Source organism: Crinia signifera, unplaced genomic scaffold (assembly GCF_055691185.1).
Source record: "Crinia signifera unplaced genomic scaffold, ASM5569118v1 HAP2_SCAFFOLD_122, whole genome shotgun sequence".
NCBI lineage: Eukaryota > Metazoa > Chordata > Amphibia > Anura > Myobatrachidae > Crinia > Crinia signifera.
This window is the reverse complement of record NW_028142015.1, coordinates 185,020-196,089: the sequence shown is the minus strand read 5'-3', so window position 1 is coordinate 196,089 and position 11,070 is coordinate 185,020. Positions and strand designations below refer to the sequence as shown.

The 11,070-nt window shown below is 48.7% G+C and overlaps 1 protein-coding gene across 1 annotated transcript; it reads right to left on the bottom strand.

Annotated features, from left to right (window-relative positions):
* Nucleotides 1-551: 551 nt before the first annotated feature.
* On the bottom strand, nucleotides 552-9,667 carry LOC146052766 (prefoldin subunit 4-like). Its single transcript, XM_083167947.1, has 2 exons — nucleotides 9,531-9,667; nucleotides 552-706 (listed from the first exon to the last, which is right to left on the bottom strand). The coding sequence occupies exons 1-2, from the start codon at nucleotides 9,627-9,629 to the stop codon at nucleotides 575-577; spliced, it is 231 nt and encodes a 76-aa protein (XP_083024073.1). The 5' UTR covers nucleotides 9,630-9,667; the 3' UTR covers nucleotides 552-574.
* Between the last annotated feature and the right edge of the window lie 1,403 nt (nucleotides 9,668-11,070).

Below are 11,070 nucleotides of genomic sequence, written 5' to 3'. Positions count from 1 at the left end.
TCATCTTTTGATGTCAGCACATTGGAGATACAGGTTGAGTAACCCTTATCCAAAATTCTCGGGACCAGAAGAATTTTGGATAAAGGATTATTTCTATATTTCAGAATATTTTTATATTTCAATGATCTTGCATTATGTTGTAAAACATATCAAACACATGAAATGCACAAATAAAATATATTTGTGTGTATAAAACAAGGTTTCAAATCATGAAACAAAGTTTGTGTACAATCTCAGACACTGAATACCAACCAGTCATTTCCTTGCAGATATTTAGTGCCAGTTTCATATCATGTCCCCAGTAGTGCTGTTACACATGTCCCCAGTAGTGCTGTTACACATGTCCCCAGTAGTGCTGTTACACATATCCCCAGTAAGTTTTCAGCAAAAAAAAAAAATTCTGGAATGCATAGTTTTCGGAATAAATTGGATAAGGGATTCTCAACCTGTAACAAGCTTTTAGGCAGAAGCACTAATCATACAATCCCACAGACACAAGAAGATAAGCTATTCTTTTTTTTTTTGTGTATGATCAATAAAAGAGGAATAAATAAAAGAAAAAAAAAAACTTTATTTAGCTCTCATCTGCCTCCAGGTTGATATTGTTTCCAAACTTGGCGTAAAGATGCACTTTGAGATCTGCAAGAACCCGAAGTATAGATTCTACTTTCGACTGCAAAGATTTTATTTCTTCCTCCAATTCTTTCTGGTATAGAAAGAAAGAACAATATGTTAACACACACCGCTTAATTTACTAAGATGGGATGTTGCTATGGACAGCCAATCAGATACCATAATCTTCCAGATCTAAAAGGTGCTAAATAAATAAATTCTGATTGGCTGCCCATAGCAACAATCCATCTTCGATAGAAATCCATCTTACTAGATAAACCCCACAGAGTGATATAAAAACTGTAAGAAAACACATTTACTCATTCCAGGTGTATAACAGTGCCCAGCTCCCATGCCATGAATCACAGAAGACATCCGACCAACTGAACTTACACTTTATTATTGGTGTCACAGGACAGCACAAGACTTTGCAATGGTTACATGAAAATTAATTTGAAATTGAAGCAATCAACTTTGTAGATTGGACATTAGTCAGCACAATTAGGGGTTAACATCCAAAAAGCAAGATAGTCACATAAACCATTCAGTAGTGTAGAGCTGGGTAACCACTGGTAGATAAATCTGCAGAACAATTGGGCAGTGTGTTCTCCATACATTTGCATGCGCTTGCCCACTGAGCTGACAATCACCAGCAGCTCCCGGGCAGCTGTAAGGGCAGTCGGTGGATCGCCCATAAAAACAGCAGGATGCCCCTAGATCTTCAGATATAATCGGGCATCGGCTGTGTTGCACATCTGACACGATATATCTGTGGACGCCACCGTTCACAGATATATCGCTTGTACAGTGTGTACACAACTATGAGTTAATAAAATTGAGAAATCAACAGAATTGTGCTTATTTATGCTCCAAACTATGCGAAGCATACATAGGAAACAATGGTCCAAATGTAATAGGGTGTGAGAATCAGAAAGGGAGAGTTTGAGAGAGGTTTTCCCATTTCTTTTAAAGCAGCAATCATTTACACTGATAAACCACATGGATTTTGCCATGTAATTGATTGCCGCTTTAAAAACAAGAGGGAAAGCGCTCCCAAAATCTCTCACTTTTCTGATTCTCCCACCCTATTACATTTGGTGCAATGTTTTTCTACCCTGCATCATGTAAGGTTCTGGCAGTACATCATGGTGAAGTGTCCATAAAAGTGTATATGGAGCCTTCCCCTTCATAGTAATATATTGTTCAGCTTATTTGCAGTTTAACACTGTCCTTAGATGCAACAGATCTGCAGTGTAGGTACAGTTATCTAATGTATGGAAAGTATCTTATCTGCTGAGCAACAAAAGAAAACACATCTGACATAAAAGCATTCTGCAAAGGAGGAGTTCAGCTTTTAGTAGAATGTAGGAGCCGGACTGGAGGCAAAAGCCTGGGGGTAGGCTCCCCTGACAGGGTTTGGAGGGAGCTACTAGCTAGACAGTCATAGAAGGGGTGTCTAAGGAGAGGGTCATAGGGGGAGGGGCTTAACGGGGTGTAGTAAGGGTATATAAGCTGAGTGCAGGCAGGAAATAGGGGTCACTGGGAGATTTTTCTGAACGGCTAAGCAGCACTGCATCTCCCATGGCTTCCCCAAACGCTGATGCTGAGGTATCTGCAGCGCTGGCTGCCCTCAGGGAGGCAGCAGGTACCAGAGGGACAGAGTGGCTGCAGCAGCAGATGTCAGGTCTGCTGGGGGGACTGGGAGCAGCAACGCAGGAGGCTGCTCCAGCGGGCGCACGGCCTCGGAGGTCCAGGCCTCCGGAGCGCTTCAGCCCATCTGTGTCCCCCAGGGTTCAGCGCCGTTCAAGGAGCCCCGTCAGGGACCCTCCAGGCCAGGCTGCGGGCCGGGCACCTTCCGCCCGCAGGACCAGGTCTGGGAGGAATCCTACATGCAGGCGGAACCCTCCGCGTGGGGGGGATCCCCCCCACGTGCGCGAAGATCCGGCGGTGCGTGGTTCTGGACCGGGAGCGGCGGGGCATGCGGGGCATGCTGCTGCCCAGCGCGGGGTGAGTCGTGCCAGGGGGGCAGAAGTACAGGCTGCGGACCGCAGGCCTGGTACACGGAGCGAGAGACGCACAGCTGGCTCCGCCCCCAACGCGGTCGCGCCGGCTGGTGCTGTACCTGAGGGTCGAGATGACAGGAGAAGAGAGATGGCAGCGTCTGCAGATGATGGAGAGATACCTGGTCCTTCCCCATTGGCTGGGAATCGTCAGGACACTGGACCTGCGGCTGCTGGGTTCACAGCCCCCAGGCAGCCTGGTGAGTCTGTCTCTATGTCTATTAATGCTTTAGCACAAAGTCAGGGGGGGGGAGGGTTAGCCCTCCAAGGGGAGATGAATAGGGGCTTTACTGAGCTATTGAGTGGTTTTGCAGATTGGTTGGTGGGTTTGCGGCAGGGGGCGGGGCCGTCGCCGGCGGCGGCATGGGCGCCACAGAATTCGGGCACACCAGCTAACATTAGTGTGCCAGTCAGTAGTAGTGTGCCGGTTAGCAGTGGGGCGCCGGTTAGCAGCGGGGTGCCGGTTAGCAGTGTGGTGACGGTTAGCAGTGTGGTGCCAGTTAGCAGCGGGATGCCGGTTAGCAGTGTGGTGCTTGGGAGCAGTGGGCCTGGGGCTGAAGGAGGTAGTGTGGTGACGCAGGAGGAGAGTGGAAGGCTTAGTGACACTGCAAAAGGGGAGGTGTATGTATGCTTTGAGGGGCCATTGGGGGCACACCTGAGGCAGGAGGTGAGGGAGAAGATTTGGAAAGGGGAATACGTGGATATATTTTCACTGCTCCCATTAGAGCGTTTTAATCTGGATAGGCCCCGCAAGGAGGAGAAAAAAGAGGAGGAGGAACGGCGGCGGTATCGGCTGATACCGCGGTCATTCGCGAATTGGTTACAAGCCTTTGCTATTTTAGCCAGCGTGATTGGGGAGAAGGCACCTGACAATTGTTCAGGCTTATTTTGTTACATGGATGCGATAGGGGAGGCATATAGGGTGTACGGGGGCTTGGCCTGGCTCAGGTATGATGAACAGTTCAGGCAGAGGAAGGCGGTTCGCCCCAACATTCGTTGGGATCATAAAGACATTGCTTTATGGTTGAAGGTAACGGCCCCCATAAAAAGTGGGCAGCCCTTTCGTGGGGATGGGGGGGGGCCGAGAGAGACCACAAGTGGGATGGCCGTGCAGAAGGGGCTCTGCTTTGCCTTTAATGATGGGGCATGCCGGTTTGGAGCAAAATGCAAATTTAAACATGAATGCTCCTCCTGTGGAGGGAACCATGGGGCAAATAAATGCTTTAGAGGGAAGTCACGAGACGGTAGTTCCAAAGGGGGCGACACCGGTTCGGCTGGAAAGGATGCTGGGTTATCTGCGTAGGTATCCTGACCAGCAGACAGCCTCCTTGTTGGAGGAGGGGTTTAGGGAAGGTTTTAAGATACCTTCTGATGTGCAGGTTTCAGGGAGTTTTAGGAGGAATTTGAAGTCTGCTAGGGAGCATCCTGAAGTGGTACAAGAAAAACTGCTTAAGGAAGTGCAGCTGGGTCGTATGGCGGGACCGTTTAAGGCGGCACCATGGCCAGATTTGATAGTCTCTCCGTTGGGGGTGGTGCCAAAGAAGGAGGCGAACAAATTTCGGCTTATTCACCATTTGTCCTTCCCAAAAGGGGCGTCGGTCAATGATGGCATTGACCCCGACATATGCTCGGTGGTTTATACATCGTTTGACGCGGCTGTTCAGTGGGTGAAGCGGTTTGGGAAAGGGGCCATGTTGGCAAAGACGGATATTGAATCGGCATTCCGTTTGCTGCCTGTTCATCCAACTAGTTTGCGTTTGTTGGGTTGTTGTTGGGATGGGGAGTTTTTTGTTGATCGATGTTTACCGATGGGGTGCTCCTTGTCGTGTGCTTATTTTGAGGCCTTTAGTTCCTTTTTGGAGTGGGTGGTTAAGGATGTCTCTGGGTGCAGTTCAGTTATTCATTACCTAGATGACTTCTTATGTATCGGTCCTGGGGGGACCGGGGTATGTGACTTATTGTTGAGGACTGTTGAAAGGGTGTCGGCAGACTTTGGGGTCCCGCTTGCTCCAGGCAAGACGGAGGGCCCTGCGACGGTGATCAGTTTTTTGGGTATAGTCATTGATACTGTGAATATGGAGTGCCGCTTGCCTGAGGAAAAATTGTTGGGTCTGAAGGCCGAAGTTAGGAGGGCGTTGCTGGTGAAGAAAATTAGATTGAGGGAATTACAGTCCTTGCTGGGTAAGTTGAATTTTGCGTGTCGCATTATGCCGATGGGCCGCATTTTCAGCAGGAGGCTGGCAGCAGCAACAGCAGGGGTGGTACTTCCTCATCATTTTGTCAGGTTAGGCAGTGAGTTGAAAGGGGACTTGCGGGTGTGGGCATCTTTTCTGGAAACCTTTAACGGCAGGGCCTTGTGGATGTCAGACACTTGCGTGGCCACAGAGTTGGACCTTTTCACAGACGCTGCTGGGAGTGGCGGTTTTGGGGCTTATTGCCAGGGACATTGGTGTGTGGGCCAGTGGCCGGAGTCTTGGGTGCAGAGAGGCTTGGTAAAAAACTTAGCATTGCTGGAATTGTTTCCTATTCTGGTTGCAGTTGTCGTTTGGGGTGAACTGTTCCGCGATAGGAAGATTTGTTTCTACTGCGATAATTTAGGGGTTGTCATGGCTATCAACCAATTGTCGGCATCTTCACCACCAATGGTTGCTATTTTGCAGCAGTTGGTATTGGAATGTCTGGCTTTGAATTTGTGGGTTGTGGCCAGGCACGTTCCCGGTGTCTCTAACGGCATTGCGGATTCTTTATCTCGTTCACAGTGGGATCGTTTCCGGGAGTTGGCGCCAGAGGCGGACAGGGAGGGGACCGGGTTCCCCAGTCGGCTCTGGGCTCTGCTGGACGGGTAGTCGATCAGCTCATCAGGGAATCCTTGGCCCCAAATACATGGTCGGCATACAACCAGGAATGGCGTAGCTGGATAGAATGGCGTGAGGTAGTAGGTCTTAGAGAGGAGGATGATGAATTGGCTGTCTTGTTATACATAGGCCATTGTAAGGAGATTGGTTGGTCAGTGGCAAAGATCACGCGCTGTATGGCAGGCTTAGCTTTTGGGTTTCGTGCAGGTGGGAGGCCTGATGTCACAAAGAATTTCCTGATTGCGCAGGCTTTAAAAGGCTGGAGGAAAGGGCATGTAGTGCAGGATCAGAGGAGGCCGGTGTCCTTCCAGTTGTTGCAGAATATGGGCAGTAAGCTAAGAGAGGTCTGTAGTTCCAACTTTGAGGAAAGGTTGTTTGGGGCAGCTTTTTCGCTTGCCTTCTTTGGGGCACTGCGGATTGGTGAGCTCGTGAGTCCAAGCGTCTCCAGGCCAGGAGGTTTGTTAGGAGAGGATGTGGATTTATACGTGGATAGGGTGGAGCTAGTGGTGAGGAGGTCTAAGACGGATCAATTAGGGAGGGGGAAGAAGTTAGTTCTTTTCTCTGTGCCGGGCTCGGAAATGTGCCCGGTGGCTCGGGTACGGGTATTTAAGGAAGTCAGAGTGGGCAGAGAGAGGGATCCTCTGCTGATGCATGTGAATGGGTCCTTTTTATCTCGGTTCCAGTTCACTAGCGTGTTCAGAGCAGTCCTGCGGACGTTGGGCCTCAAGGGGGAGGACTACGCGGGTCACTCTTTTCGCATTGGGGCCGCAACTGAGGCTGCTAGGATGGGTTTGGGAGATGAGATAATCAAGCGTATTGGGCGGTGGGAATCATCTCGTTTTCGTTCCTATGTTCGGTTAGGTGATTGTTGAGGCTGACGGTGTTCTTTCTATTTCAGGGCATTCCCCGTGCCTGATTTGGATTCTAGGACATTCATATGTCTTTTGGGGAGCTTTGCGGGCTGATGTCAGACCGAACGGCCGCCAGCTAGGTTTGGATAGAGAGGAGGCAGTGGTTCGCTGGCTGGGGAAGCGCGGTATGGTATGGAGTGGAGGGTTGCAGGAATTTCATCGTTTTGTTCGGCTCGATAGGGCTCCCGACATACTAGTGTTGCATGTGGGAGGGAATGATCTTAGGGGCAGACCATTTAGGGAGTTGATACGGGATATCAAGTTTGATTTCTTACGTTTATGGGCAATGTTCCCGGAAGTGATCACGGTTTGGTCGGATATTGTGCCGCGCCGTTATTGGAGAGATGCAAGGTCGGCTGACAAGATCAATAAGGCACGGATAAAAGTCAACAGGGCAATTGGGCGTTTTATGGCTAGAAACGGCGCGGTGGTGGTGAGGCACAGGGAACTCGAGTCTGGTACCGGTGCCTTTTGGAGAGGGGACGGTGTGCATTTGAACGCTATAGGGATAGATGTGTGGTCCTTAGGACTACAGGAAGGAATAGAAACAGCGTTCCGGATGTGGGGGGGTCGCCCGGGGTCAAGGGTTTAACCCCGTGCTTGGTGGCGGAGGGGGGTCCTCGAGGTTGGTGGCATTGAGGCTTAATTATGCGGCGGGGAGGGCCCCATGAGGGGGCTGGACTCCCCTGGGTGAGATTAATTAATGAGCACTGGGTGTTGACAATTGGTGCCCTCGAGCCAATCGCTATCGGCTGGGGGTAACAACTCCTGGAAGTGCTCAGAGGTGTGGAGAGATTTATTGAGGGCCTCGGGGACCACCTTCCGTGGGAAATGTTTTGGTTTATTGTTAAATTTGTATGGTTTAAATAAAGATGGCTGCTGTGGCCAATTTTATCCAACAAGAGAGTTATGTCATTTGTGGGGGGATAATTGGGCACAGCGATTGGACAATACCCTGTCATGTAGGAGCCGGACTGGAGGCAAAAGCCTGGGGGTAGGCTCCCCTGACAGGGTTTGGAGGGAGCTACTAGCTAGACAGTCATAGAAGGGGTGTCTAAGGAGAGGGTCATAGGGGGAGGGGCTTAACGGGGTGTAGTAAGGGTATATAAGCTGAGTGCAGGCAGGAAATAGGGGTCACTGGGAGATTTTTCTGAACAGCTCCCACCCACCCTCCCTAATTTTATAGTTTTTTAGGAAGAATTATTGATAGGATGTCTTTTTGTCACAGTGGCCTGTGCGGAGGGGGGTCCTCGAGGTTGGTGGCATTGAGGCTTAATTATGCGGCGGGGAGGGCCCCATGAGGGGGCTGGACTCCCCTGGGTGAGATTAATTAATGAGCACTGGGTGTTGACAATTGGTGCCCTCGAGCCAATCGCTATCGGCTGGGGGTAACAACTCCTGGAAGTGCTCAGAGGTGTGGAGAGATTTATTGAGGGCCTCGGGGACCACCTTCCGTGGGAAATGTTTTGGTTTATTGTTAAATTTGTATGGTTTAAATAAAGATGGCTGCTGTGGCCAATTTTATCCAACAAGAGAGTTATGTCATTTGTGGGGGGATAATTGGGCACAGCGATTGGACAATACCCTGTCATGGTTATTAACTGGTAATTCCAGGTGAACAGAGTGTGAGTCTGTGTACAATGCAATAGAGAACAAGGCCGGCATGCAATGCTGTCACAAGCATAGAAAATAAAGCAGGGATGGCCATCGATGATTCAAAATCATCGATGGTTCATGGCCGATGTCGAATACTTTAGCCATCGGTGGGGGAGAAGCAGATGATTTCCATCCATCGATGGTACAGCAAAACGATGTTTTGCCGTTTTTTTTTTCAAAGTGCCGGGACACGGAGCATAGCTCCGCCCCTGACACCCACGAAGCCCAGCCCCCATGTTTTGATTGCCTCACAGACCAATCAATCGAACACAATGGATGACCATCGATATGTAAAAATATCGATGGTCATCCATAGCATAGATTAGCACTAATCGATGGTCAGTTGCAGAATTGCCATCGATGGCAATGGCAACGATGGCTATCCCTAAAATAAAGTACATTTCCAAATAGTATAAACATTTGTGTTGCTTCTACCGTATATTGATGCAACTTATAAGATGGTATAAGGAAAGTATGGGAATGGTTGGGAAGTTGAAAAAAAAAATTAGGAAGTGAGAAAAAAATAGTCAGGGTGCGAATAAGAACAGAAAGGAAGTGAGAGGAGGGGCATAGCCAATAGCCCCGATAATATTTCAAGAGAAATAAGAGATGCATGTGTTTTTTTTTTTTCCAGTAAGTATTTTCTATGACCATGGCTTTCTTAGAGACACCGGTTGATATTGTAAAAGTCTTTGGAAAATGAAGCCAATGGAATTTTGGCATTGACCATCATGTCAGAGCAGTTTTTATTTTCCTCTATCCTTGGTAACACCTTCCTCAGATAAGCCTTCATGTTAAATGTATCAGTCAGTGCTGGTATATGTAGGTCTATCACTAGAACTAAAACAGGTGTATTCAGATACGCATACTCTGAGAACGAGTCAGCAGTAAAGCACACTTCCAATACAAAGAATAATACCCTTTTTTTACTGACGACCTGGGAAAATGCCCGGTTTTATAAAGCTGGAAAAACTCCGGGTCTCGGTCTGACCCCAGTGAAGAGCAGGGTTGGGAACTTGAATAGTTTTCATATAGAGTGGGAATATAATAGTGTGCCTGAAGCATGAAAAGTGCAGAAGTCACACACTTATACGGTGTCCATGTCGACAGACACCAAAAATAGTGAAAAAATCATGTCGACCTTTTGTCAATGTGTCGACCTAGACATTGTCTACCATTTATAACATGACCCTTTAGTGTATATGTGACAGGCAGCAGGTAAGCAGGACAATGCAGTATTCTTTGAAGACAAATGAACCAGGAAAGATAAACTCCATAATGCCTGGGCGATATCATACAACACAAGGAAATGCATACACACAGGAACTGCATAAAGCTTAAGGACCTCTAGATGTGTTTTGATGATTAATAATGACACTGAATAAATGCTTCTGCATACTATGAACAGTTCACTTCTTCCTCCACAAGATACCAACCTTTGCAGCTTCCAGCATCTCCTGAGTTTCCTCCTGGGAATGACTTATAAAGACGTCGCCAATTTGATAAGGAATAAGCTGGGCATCTTCTAACATCATGATGTCATCACAGGCATCTTCCGGATTCTGAAGCTCTTTCTGTGGGGACATTTCACAAGGAAGTCAATGTTATTTTACTACATTTGTCAATGATGAATACAGCTGCCAGTTGTATTACTTCTAGGGGCCCATTTATCAAAAAATATTTTGGTACTGCTTTCCTAGCACGGCGCCCACGATCTAGATTGTATGTGTGGGGCTGATATCTCAAGCATCTCATGCATCTTATGTGTTTGTGCGGCATAAGATACATGAGATGATGCAACCGACGCGATCAACAAGATTTTTACATTGGAATCAATGTAAAAAGCCCCCAAAACCCCAATTTTAATTGCTAACCCCCCCTCATGGGTGAAATGGTCTCCCCATTGTTAACGCCACCCCACTATTGACGCCAACCCGAAGCGTGGCAAGCGCAGCGAGCCCGAGAGGGGCGGCGGTACGCGTCCTCCGACCTTTTCATACCCCCACTATCCACATCAGCGTGGAGTTGATTTTATATAGTGTGGCGAGCGCAGCGAGCCCTGCGAGGGGACGCGGAATACATGTAAAGTAGTCCGCATCCGTACGCCACGCTTCGGGCTCGGTGGCTCGCCACACTATATAAAATCAACTCCACGCCGACGTGGATAGTGGGGGTATGAAAGGGTCGGAGGACGCGTACCGCTGTGCTCGCCACGCTTCGGGTTGGCGTTGATAGTGCTGGTGGCGTTAACAATGGTTATTGGGGGCTCACGATTTTTTATCTCATGGATGCATAAGATCCATGAGATAAAAAAAAAAAAAATCGGGTCGATCGCGTTGATTGTATGCCTTAAGTACCTTAAACTTAAGGCATACAATCAATGAGACGGGCGCCGTGCTAGGAAAGCAGTACCAATATTTTCTACTTATTCTCCCACAACATGTGTTCAATGTGTGAGTGTGTGTACAAGTGTGATGTTGTCAGACTGCGTGCAGGTGTGTGACCGTTACCTGATGTTCCTGTTCTCCTCTCGGCACTGCTTGGTGGCTACCTGACTGCTTCACTCGCCTGCAATTCAGAGGGCGGAGGGACAAAGGCACCACGGGAAGACAATACCCCAACACAACCACACAGAATGGTCACCACACGTGAGGATTTGGGAAGCTGTGGAAGGAAACCATACTCACCTGTCCCAGCGCGACGTAGTCCAGGTAAGTGTCTTGGCAAAAAAACAAACCGAACACCCGAATCCAGCCGGACACGGAGACGCACGGTGTTTGTTTACATCGTGCGGCTCCGCCTCCCGAATGCCGCTATTGGCCACCTTGCGGCCTAGCGGCCAATCAGGAGCCGCTAGGCCGCAAGGCGGCAAATAGCGGCATTCGGGAGGCGGAGCCGCACGATGTAAACACCGTGCGGCTCCCTGCTTGTCCGGCTGGATTCGGGTGTTCGTTTTGTTTTTTATTTATTTATTTT

Bases quoted from the DNA above. Each gene is read 5' to 3' on its own strand.
- LOC146052766 (XM_083167947.1), bottom strand. From the start codon at position 9,629: ATGATGTTAGAAGATGCCCAGCTTATTCCTTATCAAATTGGCGACGTC. The intron at 707-9,530 runs GTTGGTATCTTG...TTTCTATACCAG, and splicing joins AGATGCTGGAAGCTGCAAAG to AAAGAATTGGAGGAAGAAAT.